Source organism: Necator americanus, chromosome X (assembly GCF_031761385.1).
Source record: "Necator americanus strain Aroian chromosome X, whole genome shotgun sequence".
Classification (NCBI taxonomy): Eukaryota; Metazoa; Nematoda; class Chromadorea; order Rhabditida; family Ancylostomatidae; genus Necator; species Necator americanus.
In genome coordinates this window covers 6,102,072-6,123,976 of record NC_087376.1, presented here as the reverse complement: position 1 = coordinate 6,123,976, position 21,905 = coordinate 6,102,072, and the positions used below count along the sequence as shown (strand labels likewise).

The 21,905-nt window shown below is 39.5% G+C and overlaps 2 protein-coding genes across 4 annotated transcripts; both read right to left on the bottom strand.

Annotated features, from left to right (window-relative positions):
- Positions 1 to 81: 81 nt before the first annotated feature.
- RB195_021607 (uncharacterized protein) lies at positions 82 to 5,752 on the bottom strand (the record flags this gene model as incomplete). Of its 3 annotated transcripts, XM_064208445.1 has the most annotated exons (13): positions 82 to 183; positions 577 to 769; positions 861 to 1,023; positions 1,510 to 1,799; positions 2,139 to 2,295; positions 2,348 to 2,684; positions 2,885 to 3,035; positions 3,164 to 3,368; positions 3,433 to 3,615; positions 3,838 to 3,988; positions 4,266 to 4,430; positions 4,630 to 4,860; positions 5,624 to 5,752. In XM_064208445.1, 13 exons carry the CDS (start codon positions 5,750 to 5,752, stop codon positions 82 to 84), a joined length of 2,457 nt encoding a protein of 818 aa, XP_064064324.1. The 3 variants fall into 3 exon arrangements, with proteins under 3 accessions (XP_064064324.1, XP_064064326.1, XP_064064325.1); XM_064208443.1 differs by lacking the exons at positions 82 to 183; positions 577 to 769; positions 861 to 1,023 and having other exon boundaries at positions 1,367 to 1,799; XM_064208444.1 differs by lacking the exons at positions 1,510 to 1,799; positions 2,139 to 2,295; positions 2,348 to 2,684; ... (5 more) ...; positions 4,630 to 4,860; positions 5,624 to 5,752 and having other exon boundaries at positions 861 to 1,018.
- A 3,234-nt stretch (positions 5,753 to 8,986) lies between these two features.
- Positions 8,987 to 21,700, bottom strand: RB195_021606 (uncharacterized protein; the record flags this gene model as incomplete). Its single annotated transcript, XM_064208442.1, has 20 exons — positions 8,987 to 9,193; positions 10,374 to 10,543; positions 11,028 to 11,161; positions 14,889 to 15,022; positions 15,198 to 15,325; positions 16,153 to 16,485; positions 16,580 to 16,634; positions 18,507 to 18,596; positions 18,690 to 18,758; positions 18,863 to 18,910; positions 19,071 to 19,137; positions 19,301 to 19,378; positions 19,927 to 20,048; positions 20,126 to 20,235; positions 20,308 to 20,422; positions 20,476 to 20,628; positions 20,774 to 20,884; positions 20,945 to 21,143; positions 21,460 to 21,556; positions 21,634 to 21,700. 20 exons carry the CDS (start codon positions 21,698 to 21,700, stop codon positions 8,987 to 8,989), a joined length of 2,487 nt encoding a protein of 828 aa, XP_064064323.1.
- Positions 21,701 to 21,905: the final 205 nt, after the last annotated feature.

Sequence of the window (21,905 nt, the reverse complement as noted above, 5' to 3'; positions counted from 1 at the left end):
AACTTCATGGAAATAACATCTCACAGATTTGTTTAAATCAATAACAACTTTATCAACCAATCATAACAAAACAAACAACGTTTATATGATTCCAATTTTGTTGGCGCAATCTAACGCATCATAATCGGTTGTCAAACGTATGTACGCCTTCTTTTCCATAAGAGGGGTGATGAGTGTGTTAATCTGAAAGATATCCATGATTTGACAACGAAGATAGAAAGTCTAAAAAAAGTCTAACCTAAATAAAGCCCATGGCTAAAAGACACTTTTTGATTTAAAGAATAAATCGCAAGGAACATCTTTGATTATTACGCTGCAATCTGAGAAAAAAATGACACTTCCCAGAGAGAGTCTGACGGAAAAATCAAAAAAAAAAAAACAGAAAGGCAGCAAAACAGTCCTCAAATAGAGCCCAATTAAATAACAAATGGAGTACCAAAAAATTCCAAAAATCGCCTTTTTGTCAAAGGACCCAAAACACCCAGTATTACATAAGAAAACTTTACTGAAAACCACACCGCAGATTTTATGAGCGTTTATGAAAACTGTTATGTTATGTGATCTTGAAACACTCACCTTTTGCACCTCGATATTGTACAATTTTTTAACTGCGGCGCGAATCTGATGTTTGTTAGCTCGTACATCAACGATGAAGACGAGTGTGTTGTGATCCTCAATCTTCTTCATAGCTGACTCAGTCGTAAGTGGGTGCTTAATGATAGCGAAAGAATCAAGCTTGCATCGAGCTGGAGCAGACTTACGAGGATACCTAGAAAACTGGAGCTAAGCTTAGAAAAAAAAAAACCAGAACACCTTTCTCTTTCGTGAAGTACTCCTAATGCAGTATGACCGAAATGCACCTGGGAATTCTAGGAGTCTTCAAAGTCTTCGGCCTGCGAAAGTGTACAGAAGTGCGGATTTTCTTCTTGTGAACAGTATGCTGTCCTTTTACCACCTTCTTCTTTGCATCTAGTGCCTTGGAGACCTTACCCTTCTTGACGGTCTTTGGCGGTGCCATTATCCCTGCAATTAAATTTGTGGCTCACCACAGAACACGTTCTGTGAGCTAGAGTTAGCAAAGAAATAATGACGGTAATAAGCCGCTCACGAATGACATCCAACGAACACAAAACAGTAGTGAAACAGTGGAAGATTTAATTAAGCTCAGCCCAAAAAAAAAAAGAAGTGAAAGAACTAAGTGAATGCACAGATTAGATAAATACAATACAGGATAAGCTCATTGTGTACAGAAATGGGATATTTACACTATGTACAACAAAAAAAAAGACATTCGAAATATTGAAGACTCGTAGACATTAGATTGTAAAGCCCATCAGCACTTAGGTTATTCACCCCATCTTAAGCATTATAGATTGCTAACACGACGAATCTGAGATTCATGGATTGAGTTATTAGAGTTGAAATTGTCAATATGTTCAACCAAACGATGAGATTCTTTTATATCGTGCGGGTTTTGTGAACTTTCACAAACCTGATATGCAAAACCACCCGTCAAGACAATAAATAACAACAAAAACGCGACTACAATCGCCACAACCCACTGAAACACCATCAGTTGACGTCTAACGGACACCTCCGATGGTGGAAACGTTGTGGTCATATAGTTGACTAGAGCCGGAAGGTACTCGTTCCAGAATGCTACTTCCGTGTAAAGATAATCTCTTTCAAGTTTTCCGGGAATCGACATCTCAGACCAATGAGAGTAGTTGAAATTGATATACCAGTGTCGGCGAGGTTCCAAGGCAGACCAAGAGCCATCATACAGAAAATTCGGATTTCTGGAAAGAAAATTTCTAGTCCAACAGCGTTTGTGAAGAGTCAAACTAGATTTTCACAATAACCAAATCCATGTAATAAAGAATCGGGGCATGAAGTTCTATTATGCACTAGTCATAATGGCATAGTCCAGATTGAAACATTCAAATGTTGCTCGAGGTAATAAAAATTGAGAGGCACCTTAGACAGCGAGATGAAATACCAATTAAGATTAAAATAATAAGCAAAACGCTCTATTAACAGATGCATCGAGTGGAATCTTAGTGGCAGAAAAATAAGCTCTCTGATACAATGTCCGGAATAATGCAGTACTGGTAAATCTCCCAAACCAATAAACTCACTGGTGGTACACAAAGCGCCGAAAGATATTGGAAAACAGTTGACTGGCGTTTCTATCCATTTCAGTAAAATTAACACCTCGCAAGTGATACGGACGAAGATCGTCGGGCATATGTGGATAACCGAATAGAAGGTAGAGATCGCATTCCCGACATGATCCTGCAAACTTTTGTATAGCGACACGGAGAAGATAAACTAATATTGGACTCACCCATCCACCCTGGTATAAATCCGGTTCTCGACAGATTGTAGTTGTTCACGTACATAAAGGTGCGGGATCCAGCAGCCGAGTGTAGATGTGCAGACAGACTTATTGGCGCTGTGTAGTACGCATCAGTAGCGAATTGGATGAAACCGTTACGAACAGCCCATTCATCCGACGGATCAGGCCAGAAGGTGTAACGGTCGATAATCGCCTCCACAATCGCCTCTCGATTCATACTGTAGTTGTGGCGAAACGCATATTCCAATGCATAACTCCGCATGTATTCTTGGTCAACGTTATTGAAAGAGTTGAACTCGCCTAGAAGCCGATCTTCGAGTATCACCTAAAACAGAACGATATCGCGACGATGCAAAGAAATACAGGAGAAAACGGAAATCAAATCAAAATGCAAAGAAGCACTGCTGAGAAAATGTCAACAGAATACAGTTCTAAAAAGTACCCCAAAATAAAACAAGTTAAAGTTTAAAAACAATTCTTCTAGCCACTGCGATACTTCTGTGGAACTGAGTTAGAAAGACCAACCTCTGTGCCATCTTGTGCATTCATTCCAATCAGAAGTGGCACTGAGCTTGGAATAGCCGACAAGCCAGTAGGAGCATTATTTAAAATCCACAACGGATTTCCAGGGATATTCGTTCCATCCACAGCTGGCAGAAAAAGGTAGCGATTGTATCTAAAAATAGCACTAAATTGATGCATAATGTTATAACATATGCTCCCCACAGAATCTGGTAGTTTTCTATCACCGGTGAGAAATCACACTGGCGTTGAAAAAAAGAACGGTAGAGTAGCGCAACTCACTCAATAGGAATATCGGTTGTAGCTCGCACAATGTCATTTGTTGACCGCGAGAGGATACAATTCCAAACATCGTAAGCGACAGACTGTGTGCATCCTAGATATCTTCCTAACTTAATAGTGTTATTGAACGCCAGCGCTGGCTTCCCAATGTAGGAATGATATGAGACTTCCGCGCCAGACATCACTGCCGCTGATCGGAAGAGACCTGAAAACTTCAGTCGAAATTATGAAAAACGTGGGAAATAACAAGGCAAACAACCAAAACATACTTTTAGATAAAGGTGAGAGCATATGCATCCCAACAGAAACAGCTCCAGCATCATGTCCAGCCAGTGTCACCGCTTGCGGATCACCTCCAAACGATGATATATGATCGCGCACCCACTGCAAAGCTAATCGTTGGTCCATCAGACCATAGTTTCCAGTCGTCGAATCGCCAAGACTCATAAAGCCTAGAAAATTCTTAACGTTGCTTTCTGAGAAACAGGTAAGGATGTATGCTTGATATACTCAATAAATAATCTTGTCAGCACGTTAAATGACCACAAATACTACAGAGCACCGTGGGGGTAAGTCGTGCAACTTGATCTTGTCCTCATCTTGAAGACCCAATCCAATGAAAAAGGATCCATAAACCTGAGGACGTGCGAAGTACTGTTAAAATAGATTCTTACCTAGTGCACCGAGGCGATAATTCGCAGTCACAACGACCATACCACGCGACGCCAAACCATGAGCTGGCCAATCGTTTGCTGATCCTGTTTGGAAATTACCACCATGGAAGAAAACAAGTACAGGATAGACCATGCCAGACACCTTCGACACCTGGAAGAGAAGAAAACTCAGTCCCAGACACACAAATAGAATATTAGCGGCTGTAAATGCATGGATACAAAAACAAAACTATTGAGATTCAAATAAGTCCTATGAAATGAATGAAAACACCCTCGAAATGACAAGTTTCCTCAGAAAATAACGTCTCCGTTGCTCTACAACTACTGTTTAACCTTAACCACTGGTTAGTTCTTTCTCATAAATTCGCTAGTACGAACAATAATTTTTCAAGGAAAAACCTTTAGAAATGCGAATGACAGTAACTCACATCCGGAGTAAAAATGTTCAAGTAAAGGCAATCTTCATTGACAATAAACGGATAGGGATCGTTGACAAAAATTTGGGGACGATACTCTACATCCTGAGCACAGGTAGCTCCATACTGGAATGCCATGTACGGTTTCGACGGCAACTCCCGGATTAATTGAGGGGGCTGAATTAAAAGCAGTTAGGAAAGAAAAGAAGAAAATAGCAAACTGAAGCAATCTGTAGTGCGTACCAAACCATAGCACCTACAGAGGTGCTTTGGTAGAATGGAGAGTACAATTATTTCGTCCTTTTGACACTGACTCTAGACCCAGATCCAGAATCACAGTATAAGGACAAAACTGCAATATAAATTTGCCATTCACCTTCAAACGTCGTTGAGAAACTGGTGGTTCAGCATATGGAACTCCGAGAAAAGTATATATCGACACATTGTTTCTAGCCGGCAGTGGGTTTGGTTCGAAATGCGATCGCTGAGGCGGTAGTTGCTCTGAAGGGTCCTGAGCAGGTGTCCATGGCAAGTTTTGTAGCAAAATTTTCTTCCCAATTACGTCACCGATTGATAATCGCACTGCAGCTTCATCCGACAAAAGGCCCTAAATCGCTCTTTCATACATTGGAAAAGAAAACCATAAAACAGATATGTAGGAAAAAAAAACATTCAAATAGGATCCCAGTTTCAAAAAAATCAGCTTAAAAAGGATTGATACGCCTATATGAACCTTCTTGAAACAATAAACGACTAGAGATTGACTTCTCAGATTTAGATTCAACTTTGGCAGCCAAAAGAATGAAGGGAAAACGAGGATTAAGAGTTAAATTACACCAAGAAATCTTTTTCGCTAAAGAATTAAAGAAGCAAACAAGTAATAAAAAGCAAAATCAGTCGAGAAAGAAGGTTCAAACTCAAAATTAACTGAGGGGACACCTGAGATAAATCGCCAACAGGGCGAATGAGTGCCGTAATCTTTCTAAATTATTCAAAACATAACATAATAAGAGAGGTTGGACGGAATGGAATTGGATGAGAGAGAGGACACTCAGTGGCGCCTTCATGCCTGGAAGTAAACAACCAAATCAATCTAGCCCAGAAGGTCTATGCATTAGTCTTGGAGGATCTATGACATAAAAAGTAAAGTTACTAGGAGAAAAAAGTGAGAAAGAGAGTCGGGAAAAAAGGCGCCACTGATAGCTCTACCCGTCTCTAGTGAACGAATTTAAAAAAAGCATTTATCTGATACCTCTCCGGTATTTCATAGTACCACCGTAACTTCAAACTATGTGAACTTCTTAAACGTTAATAATAACAGTTAGGAGAAGAAAAAAGCTCATCTTATCCATCTTCGCAGAAAGACTTACTTGGTTTTTTGGACGAGGGGTTGAAGTTGGACCGAACGGGTTCCACAAATCAATTGGTCTCGTCGGTTCCGGAATAAGTTGGCCATGTATTGGAACGTAAGTAACCAGAAACACAGAAATAATCCTCATACTTTATTTTACAAATAAAACATCTGCAAAAGAAAACATCAACTGAGCAAAGTCTCCTGAACGGGAACGTCACTGTATTAAACCAAAGTATGCAACGGCAAACAGACTCAAAACAATAAAACTCAAGGAACAGGGAGACAAAACCCGACACGACAAAAAAAAAAGAAAAGGAAAGATTTAAATTGGGTAAATATCACCACGGAGAAGTTACGGTCAGCGGATTACGGTAGCTTCGACACACCGCTGTGTTGTAAAGGAAATCATTGCGGGACCTAAAGCGAAGGCTTGCTGTAGCCGAAGAATATTTTGAATAATTTAAGCGAAAAGGGATATTATTGGAAGAAAGCTCTGATGAATTTGAAAGCATATCTCATGGTTGTTCACGGAAAATTAGAGAAATGAGTGCATGTTCTGCCACTTCACTGTTTTGAATACTTCAAAGGACTTCTGGTCACCGTATATTATCGCAAGGTTACGACGTTTCGTTTGATGCTTAGGCGTAACAGTTCGCCTTCAATGATAACAATTTTGTAGGAAATGAGCTCCCAATCTTTTTGCACACATTGCACAAAAAGAATAAATATAAATAATAATAGTAATAATAACAATAATAATGATGATTATAATCAGAATAGTCAGAATCTGTGCTTCATATTGGAACATCTACTTCCTCACTTTGATTCCTCAGTTGCCAAGATAAGTGATGTCACTTTCTCCTATTGCTACGCGATGGTCCTGCCCAAAAACTTATAGTCCCATAAGCTGGGGTCAGCTCAGCTTAGAAACTAGTGGCACCATACTTATCCAGCCTAATCCATGTTTATCCAACATGCTTACACATGTATCCAAACCATTGGCGTCGTAAAGATTCTGTTGAAGAAAAAAAAGATGCTTAAATTAGGAAAACCACTTTCATGAACAAATCCGCTGGACGAAAAGCATAGGATCGTCCTCATGAAAGCATAGGATCGCCCCTTCCTCTTTACTCGCAACCGTTTCCATTCTCGGTTAACAAATTTTCCTTTCATTTTTTTTTCTTTCATTTTCAATATTCAAATATTTGCAGTGTCGTTAGAAAATATGAAGAAATGTCCTGCAAACTTTGATTATGTGCTAGCTAAGCTCTGAAATTGCTTTATTTCTATTATTGTGTGTCCGTTTTTTTTTTTTTGAGCAGTTAGACTTTACTTGAATAACTAATGGTTAGTGGCTGCCGTAGTTGATAATTTTGTAACCTCAACTGGAAAGGGTTGTTAACTTTACCAGCAAACGTGACTTCTGGTTAGAGAAGTTAAACTTTAGTAGAAAAAATTCAGATATTCGAATGTAGTTAGTCACTTAAGTGGAGAGGAAAATGTGGTTTTAAATATATAATGCAAAAGTAATTTTAAATCCCTCAGCGTTGATGAACTGGTGCCAGACTTGTTTAGGAGGTTCAAAGTACTGGCATGATATAGTAGGGTCAAAACCACATGCAGCATGGTGCAGTTACGTAAGCGGCTGGGCTTGAAGGGTAGCGGTTAAAGTCGAGAGAGGACCGTCGGTAGTACCGTACATCGCTGAAGTTCGCCATGGTCCCACCTCGATTCTCGCCGGTTGTGGCGCCCGCAAGTCATTCTATAGGCCAACACGCGTTCATAACTCTCAAAGGATTCTGAACTGATATGAAAACTGTATCTCAAAGCGATTGATCAACTTCGCGCGGTTTATCTTTTATTTTTATAAATGGATGAGCTAGTGTGGTGTTAGAGGTTCGCTTCCTGCACGATCGACCGGAGGTTCGAATCTGTCCTAGTGGTCACTAATCCTCTCATAACTCCGGGATCGATAAATTGGTGCTAGACTTGTCCGGAAGGATAAAAACACTGACTTGACCCATCGGCAAGCCACCGCAAGTCATTGTATAGGCCAGTTCTTAAATCCCAAACGATTCTGAATTGAAGTGAACGTGGGGGCGCATCCCAAGCGGATTGATTAACGCCAGCAACTTTATCCTTTACCTTTTTATTATGCATAGATGTTATCTGTACCAAAATTACCACATTTATTTCATCTAACAATCTATGAAAGGTTCAGAACAGTGTCTAAATGATTATGTAATGTAGAGAACGTTAGAGGTCTTTTATTGTGGAATCAGTAAATCCTTCAGTTTATTTAGCGCCGACTATTGAAACGTTTACAGGTTTCCGCTAATTGAAAATTGGACCCGATCATGCGTATATAAAGCTGCTTAATGTTCCCAGGAAGGAACAGTACATTGATTATTTTTTAATCTTTTTTTCGGGCTATTTACAGTTAATTTTGTAATGGAGTTGTTACTCTGTAATGCAAGTGAATCCATCTGGACAAACTTTGAATTGACGCAAATGCCTACGACGTTTTGTTGATTATTTCTGGCAAACTATTTTGAAACAAACCTTCCCACAAATAATAAAAACGTTAGCAAGAATTCCTCGAATGAATCCGGAGATTCAGTAAGGATACCTCTGACTAATCTTTGGAAATGTAACAACTCGATGCTATATCCTTTAGACTTTATCATACGGACATTAGACTTTATTACACTTCACATTAATACAAAAAATATACTTAGTCCGCTCATTTTACGTGAGGACGAGTAGTGAACCTCATAACCTCACACGACTATTCTATTATAGCTATAATCTTGATTACCACATAAAGACAAGATGACAGCACGCAAAGACAATTTAAAAGGCAGTCGACAAACGTTCTTGATCTGTTGCCGGATATTCTGGAACAATGGCAAACAAATGTCAACAGCACGGAAATCTACATAAATAAGAGGGAAAAAAACAAGATGAGTAGAGATCGAATCGAGTTCAATGTTCGGCGATCATTCACTCGATGGCATTGCAGCAATAAAAAGCTGAGCATCACAAAACTAACATTAAATCCATATTTTTCTTACAAAATCGGGCTCTGTTCCAGAGAAAAAAAATCGCGCGGAAACGAAAGAGAAATGAAGATGAAAGCATGCCCTTTATGTTAGCTAGATAATTAAACATACAGCCGAACCCTTATTACATACATACTATAAGTGTAAATAAAGTTTAATGTGAGGCGACAAGTACAACAATTTTAGCATTATGATGTAGCATGCAGTACGCGAACAGTAAAACTGAAAGCGTATCGAAAATCACTCGGGACCCGCAAAGACTGGTATGTTGGATGGGGAATTTGTGGAAAAAAAAGAAGGCTAATCGAGGTTTGCCATTATTTTTGAAGGACTTTCGGAGAATTCTCGCCATTTTCTACCCCTTCCACCAGATCTAAGTACAGCGGATCTTTAAGAAAACGACGATATGAATCCTTTGCCATCAGTTGTTCGATGCGGCTTTGTGCCAAACTGAAGGTATCAGTCTTACATCCACTCTCCATCGCTGCTTTTGTAGCTGCTCGAGTGTCGGAGTCAAGATTCACCTGAAACTATATGTTTTCGCTTAAAAACTACATTGTTATTTCTTACAACAATACAAGGAGCTAAACCGTCTACGTCTAAAAGATAAAAATAATTTTAAGTCATGACAAAAAAAAACTATTTAGGAAAAGAAGAGGAATTTCTGGAAGCTGTCGAGGAGCTACGTTTAAAAAGGCTGACGGTTGCGACTCTCCCATATGTAAATGGTAGAAGAAAAAAATAAGCAAGTTCGAAATATTCACGTCGACGTGTCTGGAGAACTTCTTCCTTTTTCGTTTTTTTTTTTCGATACAAGTAACATCCTCGATCTTTTAAACCCTAAGTTCTGGGGTGCAATCGTCATGTCAGTTTAGCTGACTGGGTGAGGACAACGAACGGATGTCATCCGCGATCAGAGTCGGAGCAGCAGGAAAATGGAGTAAGATGACATCAAGAGTATCATAGGCCGCGACTAGTAACTTAGTCAACTTACAAGGAAGAGGATTCTTGGATCAAAAATCTTTATTTTTACTACTTATTACTGTTACACATACAGTATGATGTAACTGATTATCAGTGCAATCTCTATGTCGCTTGTTTCTTTCCGTTAACGATATATACTCAACTACGTGCATACTAGCTACATAGTATAGTTTCAAGCAATTCTTAATGAACGTATTAATGATGATAGTATAAATCGGATGATTGTCTGATAGTCTCTATTTACGATGCGAGACTACCGTTTGACAGTATTTTTTACGTCCTCCAGCGGCTTATCCTCTTTTATTCATCCTCAATTTTCTCCAGTGAATATAGATGGAAAATACATAAAATCTCCAAATATGCCAACTCTATGAGTTAAAGTCTCGACATCAAATTCTGATTCAAAAACCAGAGAAAATTGTTGAAATTTCTAGAAACACTTCGAAGAAACATTCCCACACTTTTCTTCTCCCGTGGTTGAGAATCTTGGCTTTTACATCCAAAAAGCGCAAACATATTCACAGAATCAGTTATGCTCATGTTCACATGAGTTTCACATGCCCTTATCAAACAAAAAGGGTGCGATAAAACGTGAGAGCGCAAAGTCTATGGCAGAAGCACATATGAGAAAGAGTTTCAGTATAGCATGACGTCATTTCCTCAACGCACTTATTAGTTGACGCAATAACAAAAACACATCAAAAAGTGCCTGTAACCAACCTCTTTCGGTGCAGCTGCAGCCACATACTCCTTGAAGATCTCATGTGCTTTTTGAATGGTCGCTTTCTTTCCTTCCTTCATCTTTTTAAACTCTTCACATTCCAACCAGAAATCCACATTCTCATCTGAGAACTCTTTCTTGAGAAATTCACGGAACAGCGAGCAGCCGTCTGCAAATAAAATCATTAAATTATAAAATAGAACTGATATACAAATCAAATACAACCAATTGGTTTATTTATTCCCATCCGTTTACCTTGTGGATATCACAAAGTTTTTTTTTGCGTTTTTGAAAGAACATCTAGTTGAGCTTATGGTTAATGATAATCTTTCCTCAACGAGAAAAAAAACATGCAAGACAAAGAAAAATTATGATGAAAACAATTAGAAGAACTATTAGGAAAGTAGAGAAAGAAATTCGTTAGACGTTGATCTCGTGAAGGCAAACGAAATTAGGAAGGGTCGACTCAGATGATTCCGGAATAGCAGATAAACTTTAAAAAAGAAAAAGATAAGAATACAGAACCAACGCTGGTGCACGCAAGGATGGAAACAAGATGATTCTCATCAATTCTAAGAAAAAGTATTAAGGAGTAGGAAAGTAGTATTTTTTAAAAAATCTTCTGAAACAAAAATATCAAAGGCATATCTTACACTTATGATTGAGCAGCGACTCAAAACTGTGCCTCCATTGTCGAACCTCGTCTCGACTGGGATAAAGTGATGAGGTAGATAGCGCAACATCCAGCTTATTTCGAATCATACTGATCGTTTTCGAAATGGGGCCACTGAAGAACATTCATTAATGAATTATCACAATGAAATTTCGTAAAACCAAACCTGGAATGAGGTTCAAATGAATCATCATGAAGTATATGCAATGAGGTGGCAAGGTCCATCATAATATGATAAGCAACGGTAAACATTCTCCGAAAGAATATGTGCCCAACTACTTCCTATCAAACGAATCAAGAATTCGGGTGGGAAGTTATCGCTCAAGCAAAAATGCAGCGCACACATCATTTTGAGCTAGGCATTACAACCATTACCTTCTTTTACGACGCTCAGCAATACTCGGTGATAGTTATCAGCTACAAGCGTACATCCACGCAAATACTGTTCGTAGACGAAGGGTAAAACGTTACTATTACTAACTATTATGTTACTAAGAATGCAAAGAAATATTGTATGGACAGTTAACGAACAGAATCGTGACAATGGCAATCGGCTACAGCTACTAATGGGAAAATTACTCGCGGGTTTATCGAAGAGACATAGATGATGTGTGAGGATCGTAAAATCACTAATATGTGACCTAAGAAATGTGGCAATGGAGAGGCATAATCAAATCAAAGAAAACTGCGAAAATTCAACTAACAATGGCCCCAAAAGTCAGTGTATTGGCCGCATTGGTTTTCATTAAACTCTACTACTACTCTCAAATGAGAACGAACGCGTTAACGCATCCCAATAAAAGGAAATTTATCCTTTCCTGTCTTAAGTTCGAACCTACTCATACATACATCGCTTCGTTTTATAAAATAGCATGTTTGAGGATGTTGAGAATGGCACACGTTTTTACGATAATTCAATCGGAGATACTTTAACCTGCTTTCCCTTACTTCAAAACTTAGATAATTAAGCCATTCTGGACATCTCCGAGGAAGGTAAGCTCCCAAAAACTACAGTACTTTGAACACAAAACAACGTATCTACAAGTCGTTTTCGATTTATGTAGTGATTAGCTGCTCCCATGTTCTCCTACATTTACTACAAAAAAAAGATCCACATAAACAGGAATAACCATACAACCTATTTTAAACAATATTATTTAATCCCAGTGTTATGAGATCAAAATAATGAGAATTTGTAAAGAAAAAATCATGGAATGCGAAACATGTTCGAAAAAAAAAAACGAGTGAATAAAAACAGTGAAATTGAACTAAAATGTAGTAAACTAGAACATGCCAAGATAGAACCCAACTTATTTCAAGCGAGCGAGCGATACAAAAAAAAAATACCTTAGTTTCTTGTTGCTCTGTATGTTTCCTTATACTTATCGACTTTTTTAAATTTATCTGATCCCTAGTAAGTTTTCGGCTCGACGTATCCTTAGGGAAATGTTAATGTTGTAAGAGCGAAAACAAACAATGATTTCAAATTTTGAGTCCAGAAACTGTAAACACCTCAAAAATCAGCGTGAAACTTTCAGAACGCTGAGATGAAAGTATAGTTCTTTCAGCTATTCTTGTTTTATCATTGAGTTGCGGATATAGAGCAGTTGGTAAGTGGTTCGGCCGTGACTGCACGATCGATGGTTCGAAACCGAGTTCCAACCAAGCATTGCATTCCTCCGGGGACTATAAATTGGTACCAGACTTCTTTGGGAGGGTTAAAACACCGACTTGGCACATCGACTCGCCCCAGCTAGTCATTATAAGGCTGCACACGTGTTCATAAACTTAAAAGAATTCTGAATTCGAACGAAGTTGAACGAACGAAATTGAAGTCGAACGCGTAGGCGCATCCCCATAGGGATTCATCAACACCGTGCACTTTATCATTTTTATATGCGAGGGAAGTAAAACTAAGTGTTGTTGTCGACCACGATCCAAATTTCGTAACTTCAATGATTGAAGGAAGTACGAATTCTTCAGGTGAGTAAAAGCGCACAGCTAGGATCATCCTGTCGGTCAAGAAGCTCCGATATAGAGAGGTGGGAGTGACATATTTACTTAGTCTTGATATTGTTTCAGTTGGTATCCATATCACTGGTTTTGTTGCAATGTCAGAGTAGATCGCTTAGGTCCTCATTTGCATTACAGCAGCCACATCCAAACTTATGTCCCACCTGCACCAGATTACCTCTACCAATCGATTGTTTCAGCAGTAGACAACCTCTGATTCAGAGATAAATGGAGACAACAATTTTCACCAGTTTCAGCTCCATTAAAGTCGCTTCCTTTGAAATACTTTTAGTGAACTGTAACTGAACTACGCTTCTAAAAGGAGCCAGGTGAGAAGCTAGGCTAGTTTGTATAATGTAAATGGCTGTACTGCCAAATAAAGGAGATGGATGTTTCTCAACATTGTGCTTTCCAGCTAATTGATTAGTTAATATTTTCCGTTCAGAACTTCTTTTGCAAGCTTCCATTTGACTCATGATAACGTTGATCTGTTCGTCACGACAAGTTTCGCCTAATAAATGATTGATTGGCCTCATAAATAACTAACAACTGAGCTCCCATACACTACAGTATCTGATTGCGCATACACAGTATCCGTCTACCGTAACTGAAATCGCTCACCGACTAGCGCAGTCTGTCAACTTAAATCACTCGATCCTCGTCATGACATTAGAGGAGGAAACACTTCGTGATTCGTTGGTCCATGTAAACAGCCCATGAGAGGCGATAATTGGGAACACGAACACGACCAATTAGTAGGCTCAAACGCTAAAGGCAAAACATAGAATTGCAAATGACTAATGCGTCAGAGACTGAGGAAATATTCGAAATAAAAGTGTAGATTTAATGACAATTGACTGAATGACTGGCTAGATTCCGATAATTGCTAGATGATTTCTTATGTCTTAGTGATTTCAACAATGCACTACTTTATTTATTTTGCGCAGAACCAATCGAAGAAGACACCCTCATTTCCAGTATCAGGAAGCAAGAACGAGACCATAGAACGAAAACCACTAATGGATTTGGCCACTATCTCTCATGCACGTATATACATGCATTGAAAGTAGTAAATAAAGATTCGAGAAAGATGATAGATTGTGCGTTATTTCGTAGTAAAACCAACTCAACCACTTCTCGCATCAATAAAATATTCTACTAATTCTAAGCAGTAGCCGATAAAAGTCATCCCACAGAAAAACGAGATCTAGCTAGATTAGAAAGATGCTGCGAAAAAAAACCATATGACGGCAACCAAGATATCATTTACACTCCAACTGCCTGCGTCACATTGGGATACAATTCGAAGGATTCGGAGAGACAGACAGTTGCATATTAATGAGCAACTAAGGTAAAAGGAGAAGAGCTGTACGTCATTGTAAGAGCTCACTCGTAACAACACTTACGGACTGCTGGCGGCTGACGACGATGAATAGTCGCCCTCTCTTACAGAAGCCCATTTCTGTACTCGTCGATGAGGGTTCACTGCTAAAGGGACGCTGACCTTGCGACGAAGTTCCATGCTTACAGCATCGTTGGTTTGACGACGAGGAATCGACAAGGTAAGCAGTCCATAGTGAGTTTCTATGCGCGATTTCTAATGCGAGAATGTGGGCCCGCCCCTAGCTACATACAATTGCACCTCTAAGCGACGGGCGTTGAGTTTCCAACGAACAAAAAACGCTTGGACTAATGATTCAACGAACGGGGATAGGGTATGAACCATCTATCTCCCTACTCGGATACTTAAAGTACAGAGTTTTCCTTTCATTTCTTGTTGATCGAGGCAAAATAAAGCTAGCCTATCAAAGACATCAAATGAGCTTACAAGAGTTTCTTTTTGTCCTCACGCTCCTCTCGCTCTTGCGGGACAGTGACACGCCGGTTCGTTTTATCTGCGGCTCCTTTGGGAGAGAACGTGAAGGACGCTGCCCGACGGACTCCTTGATCTTTCTTCGGTTCCTAGATTAAAAAAAAAAAAACTTCCTCTTCAGTTCAAAACAGTTCCTAGAAAAAAAAACTTCCTCTTCAGTTCAAAACAGTTCCTAGAAAAAAAAAAACTTCCTCTTCAGTTCAAAACAATCTACGTGAAAAAAAAACGAATGACTATATAACATATGAGCAAAATGATACCTACCAGAGGACTGGAAGGGGTTGGACATTTCTTGCGACCATTATAAATAGCATCTGGGGTGAGACGATCTTGAGTAACTGTACATCGACGAGTATGGAACGCCGCTGCACTTCCTTCCGAAGTGTTTTCCGCTGAAAAAAATTCGATGTTCTGTAGGAAAAAAAAACGAACGAGATCAGTTGATGACATACAAAGATCATCTGATTCCACCTCATCAACCTCGCACAAACAACCTAAGGAGTTGGTAAGGGTTCGTGAAGAAACTGATGAATCGTTGCTGACAGACGAATTATCCAGAGGAACAGATGACACGCGATGTCGCCATGGTTCCACAACAACTGCTGCTACTTCCATAGACCGCGGAGCTAACTGTGCCCGATTCACTCAAAACATACCAAAAGATGAAGGCCCCACTGGCAGTTTCAAAACACGATGTACACAATAATATCGCATCCGACGAGCATGGAGATGTCAAAGACGTCTGTCACGTCGTTAAACACCGGCGACAAGAGCGTAGACAATGAGACCTACAAAATTTAGTACAAGAGTAGTATGAGAGCGGCTAGGAGGACTTTCCGGAATCGAAACCGTTATCTATGCTGCAGGTGACGTTTCGCGCAATTATAAAACCACATCATGTCGAAGGCGCTTATCAGGCGAATCACAGCACGTAAAAACGGTCTGCTGCCGAAGGAAGATCCCTCAGCGAATGGAAAAATTTGGATGTAACAACTGGTGCCACAACCTTCTGTGGCCGCATATGACGGAAGAATATGAGAGAATTCCCAGCGGGCAAGTCGTCGCAAAACCGTGAAGACCGACAACTAATGCTGAATAATCTAGGCAATCAGCGAGACGAAACGAGAACCACAACTGGTAGAACGAAAATGAAGTGCGAATCAGCAGGCCGGACGATGGCCCATAAACATTACTGAAAAAAGAAGGTTGAAAGTCTCACTTGTGGTCGAGAGGTCTGGCAAGGTGGCTCGTTGGGAGCGTCTGATGCCACCTCCAAGCGAGCCAAAAATTCCGCACGGGTTATCTTCATTTCGTTCGAAACGAATGCGGACGGTGTTCTTTCCAACATAGTCGCTATTATTTCGTTCGAATCTTGTTGGAAGGACGTTTGATCCCATATATTCTTCGACTTTGTGGTTTCTTTCAAATCGAACTGGGACGCTATTATTGTCCTCATAGCTATCCGCAGCATTTCTCTCCAAGCGAATAGCAACACCACTACATCCAGCATAATGGTCGACATCACTCGCTTCGAATCGAATGGGAGCATGATCTAAAAATTAACTAATCTTTTTGTGTTTCATGGATAACAAGTGGCGACAGCGTGGCTTAGATACAATGCATCGAAAACAAAGAGCAGTGCTGACCTGACTCACTCTTCTTTCTTCCTGACGCACTTGATCTCTGCGTTCGTGGAGGCATCTAAAGTGAATGAATATAACAAGGGATAAATGACATGCTCAAAACCTGTATAAAACCACTTCCATCACAATCAATGTGAAATATGCAGTTATCATGACGAATGTGGACATACGGAAGTAATTTCGCTGCTCAACTATACGGACACAAGTATGGAACGCGTTAGTGATGTTGTAAGACATAGAAAGAGTAATGGCAATCAGAAAAAGCCGTTGTCAACTTGGTTTTTTTTTTCATTCTATTGATCTTCCTTCTGCTCATTAATGGTACGTAATCTGCTACTGACAGAAGTAAAAAAGAACAATTCAAAAAACAGAGAGCATGCTGGTTTAGAAAAAAGCAACAACTGATTGAATTAAGTCACATTTATTATTCTGCTTACTAATTAATTGTAGTGAATGATGCTTACCATAGATGATGACATTGCAAATAAGTACAAGTCGAATATGACAAAACTCAAGCACGTGTAGCGACCTCGGCTGGGTTTTGTTGCGCAACTTAGGATGCGTTTGTTCACTGACAAAGCTGAACAAGCGAGCGCAAACTGGCGAGTAAATAAAATAGCATATGTGTCGGGCCTAATTAAGAAATCGCGATAATAGAATAATTTATTGTGGTGACGTCACTTCAATTGAAAGCGGACCACTAAGAAAAACACCCACTAAACGCAGGGCTATAGAGCTTCCACGCGAAGCTAAAAGCAAGAAAACCGCTAAAATAGAGGAGACAACCGATCGACTTATGACTATTATTGGAAATCCGGTGTAGTATAATGAGTCAAAACGTTGCCGAGGAAAAGAGAATGTCTACCCGAAAAGGTAGATTACCGATCTGAGCCTTGCTTATTTCAACAAGGATGAATAGTTAACAGAACATTTTGCAACAGCTAACAATAGTAGGACATTTAGAACGATTTAAATATTGTTCGACACATGTTCTACAAATATAACGCGACTAATTATCGGAAATATTCCGGAGATCCTCAATCCTACAGATTACTTCTAAATTATCACACATCTGATACATTTCCATTGAACCGTAACTCTTTCCGGACACTTGTAAAGTATTAAGAGCGTCAATCTTTTTTTTTGTACTGTTCTCGTATTTTTTGCAATTTTTGACGAAAAAGTGCACCTTATGTTGTTGCATACACTAGAAATTCTGTATGCTCAACTTTTTCACTCAAATACGAATTCTTCATGGACTTATACCCTTATTACCTACTATGATTTCCTTCTTGAAAAAAAAAACTGTAAGTGTGGACGCTCGCTGACTTAATTTGTCAGGATAATAATTTCAAAGTTTTCTTAGAGATTAGGTGATGGATGTTGCAGGTAGCTAATCCTGATGGAAATTGAATTTGTGACTGAAAATAATTCAGATTCGTAATTTAGGGCGAAGAGAGGACAAAAGACTTGGTCCTAATCTACAGTGAGAAAAAAATAACAATTTCATAGAGACTGGTAGCACACGTAACTGATGTTCGTAAACAAGAGGAAGTAGGAATGAATTCAGCCGCAGAAGGCGATGAAAAAAAAAAAGATGTCTAACTGCAATTCTTCCTATAACGTCAAGTGTACTTCGGATTGAATTGGAAAAATAAAGCTACGAAGCAACAGGTTGCCGTAAAAACAGATAAACCGATGGAAAAAAAACGTTAGCAAGACAAAAACTGCCAACGCAAAGCCCATGAATTTCTTCAAACAACAACTTATCATTAACAGCAAGTTGACCGTTTAAGAACCCTTTTCTATGAAAAGCAAACCAAACAGTTTTATCGAACGCGCGAATGGTTACTCATTGCAGTGGAACCTAGATCAACACAGAACTAGCGGAACGACAAAATATACGGTGTACACGTAATATAAGTTTCACCTCAGATGGGTTTGAGATGCAAGAACTCGACGTGGTCAAAACACCATCTCCGCTGAATGTTTTGTCGTTGTAGTAGGTTTTGATGCTGATCTGAAATCAAAAAAGAACGATGCTGAAAAATGCACTTAGACGGGTGAGACAACGAAATGTCTACAATATTCGCTCAAGAAAGAAAAATCAAACCTTGTTCTGCGGAAAGCTCTTTTTCTCCCCACGTTTCGGGCTTAACAGAAAGAATCCACCTTCGTTCACCTGAAAAACTGACCAACATAACATGAATTCATTTTCATCTCAAAATTATCTATAGTGTAGTGGAATCAATTCCAGGAGCTTAGTATAATGACCGAAAAACTCACGACAACTTCATCCATTGTCATGTTCTCGTCGATGTAATAGCCGTCGTTCTGGAATTTTTCATTTGTGGCCATTCTTGCGAACACAGTGAGATAATATAACAACGAGTGTAGGCAAGATTAGAAAATTTGCCGTCAGCATGTCGACTCGTACGCAATCCACACAAAACGCGCGAGAATAATGAGATTCAAGATGGCTACTGTAACTTACCGCTTCTCTTGCTTTTTTCATGAGGCGTTTCACAGGGAACGTCATGCATCCCAACATTCGCATCCTCCTGAAAATTTTGTATGTTTAGTCGTTTACGGCACTTCACTGATTTAGTGGTTGATTTCAAGTGATCAAACTTTGGACACTAATTTCTTATGTGGTGAGGATCTATTGAGGAAGGATAGGAAGATGTATTTCGTCTGGTCACAATTGGTTACTGATCAACTTACTGTTGATGGTTGTCCGCTTTCAATTTGTACACACTGATGGTTAGCAAATCCCGGAAGTAGTTGTCCTCATCGATATAACTGAATAGAATTGTTGGATAAAATTCTTTGAACAAACTTCTATTCACGTTAACATTGTCATTCATTTTCATATTTCTCTAATGATCTCCATCATACTAATAATGACTGGTCACTCACTCCTTCATAGAACCGAGTAAATGCTGTCTCACTCGTCAACCCGTGAGAAACAACAGCGACCTTTGGATTGCTAGTAAGGACTTAGCGATGGCGCCCAATGATAAGATTTGAAAACGCTGATGTTTTAGGTTGCGATGATCAAAGAGCAAAATATGGAGTATACTTTCACCTCTGAAGTCACTGGAAGTGTTGCAAAAAAAAAAGAAAATTAAAGGGGAATGAGTTCCATTTCATAGGAAGGAGTGAGAATCTATTTTGTGCTATCGACATCACATTAATGGCTATCTTCTTTCGAAAAAGTCGTAAAAAATGGCGATGGACTTAGTTTTAAATGTCTTTTTATGGGTTGGGATCCTTAGCAATAAAAAACAGGTCTGGAAGGTTACATGATTTAGTTAAAAGATTTTCAGAGAGTCAGAAGAGGTCCCCACAATGTGAACTTCTCATTGAACGCTGGCCGGTTTGTTGCCACCCAGTTACGAGTTTTGTACGACTGGATCTTTTCTCTGTAGTATCTTTTCCGACTGTTTCCACAACGACGACGCATTTCTACCTGAAATGTTGTGCATTTAACTTTAAATTTAAAAAAAGAATGAACAACAATTATTCTGGATTCTCGCCTAAACTCACTCTGACATATGAAGAAATCTGTGGCTGATATGGATCTTGAAAGTAAACAGCCTCATTGATAGTAACGTTTAGTTGATTCCCACAAAGTGTCATACTAAGAAAAATTATTCCTGAAATATGCTTCATAATCCTAAGCATTACCAGCGGAGCTCCTTCAGCCTCTCTATGAAATAGATGATCACCTTCGCTGCCAACATTTTTTGCAACCCCAGTCGGCAGCCCAAAATTTTCTGGACGGTAAAAAGTCGGCTTCACATTCTCTACATGAGATCGAGATGATGGAAATTCGCATGATTCCTGAAATTAAGATTAGTAGATTTGAATAGATCCGTATCATCCAGAACACATACTTCGCCATAATAGCTGCTTGGTCGAGATACTCCTTCAATAATCTGATTATAACTGTACATAGGAATCCGACTGGTGGTTGCTGTTCGTGGCGTGGAGCTGACAAATTTCGGACCATGATGGGGGTTAGTCTTTGGAAGAGTTGATACGAAAGGCTGAAAATACAGTAGAATTCGTTTCGGATAGGATTTGTTAGCATGGTAGAATGGAATTAATTATGTCAAGTGTGATGGAAACGTCTAAGTTATTTAATGGCCACAGCTTGGTTGAATCCCATGAAAAAAAAGCCTTCCTCTCTACCTGGAATGATGTTGTTGTCGATGTTTGCTGAGGTCGCCAGTCTCGTTGTAGCCTCAATGAGGGTACACTTGGTGGTTCATCTATAGAGCTGCTCATCACTGGTGAAAGTTCCTAGAACAGTGATATTAGCCTCACAATCTCATTTCTACCATATTCCTCATGTAAACTGACATGAGGTACAGCAAATGTGGGCGGTAGGCGATGTCGTTCTCCTTTCTGTACAGGAGTGTACAAATCCGAAAGATCATCCTCTTCATTTGTAGATTCCAAAAGTGAAGATATATTGGATTGGATGGTCGACAACGAACTGCTATCTGTAGGCTTAATATGTCCTCTTGACGATATTCCGTATGGTGTTTTTCGTAGAATTCTGAAAAAAAAAAAACTTATTGTAACTATTAAGACATAGTGTGAGGAAAGTAGTCAAAACAAAAAGAAAATCTACAGTTAGTTTCTGGTTAAGGTTTCTTCTTTTTTCCTCCAATCAGAAAGGGAAAATCGTCAGTATAGTGCTACTATGACCTAATTGATAACAACTCGTCTGAGGTAATATCGCTCATAGCCCTTCAGCCTTACACTCAATTCATCACTCGGTGCGCAATTGTTTGACTGGAGTAAGGCAGTTTCTCAGAGTTAGCGGCATAATGTTGCCATATAGCAGATCGAATCCAGGAATAGATGGCTACCTTTTGTCTCTCAGCCATTTCTCGTCCATTCTTGCCTTAGGTAATTGAAATGGTGGTAGAGAGGTCGATCCTTCGGAGCTACTGTCAGAGTCAGACTCTGGAAAAAAAAAGCGTAGATCCACATTTTCGTAGTCAGTAGGCATAAATTTGGAATATGTAGGTAATGCTGTTTACCTGTGTATGAATAACCTTCATATTCGTAGTCTACTTTATAGCGCTGGAAGCCCTCTGGACGGGCCATTCCAGAAACTGTGAACTAAAACGACAAGTCGTTAACTCTGAACAAAGCGATGCAGAAAATTTTCGGTGAATGAGGCAAAGCGAAGGAGAGTTCGAGCGTAATGAGCACATCCAATCAATCAACACACATCAAGTGGGTCAGTATGTGGAGGTGGGTGCGTTATTCTAACTCACCATGGGAGGTCTATACTCACAGTACCGTTACT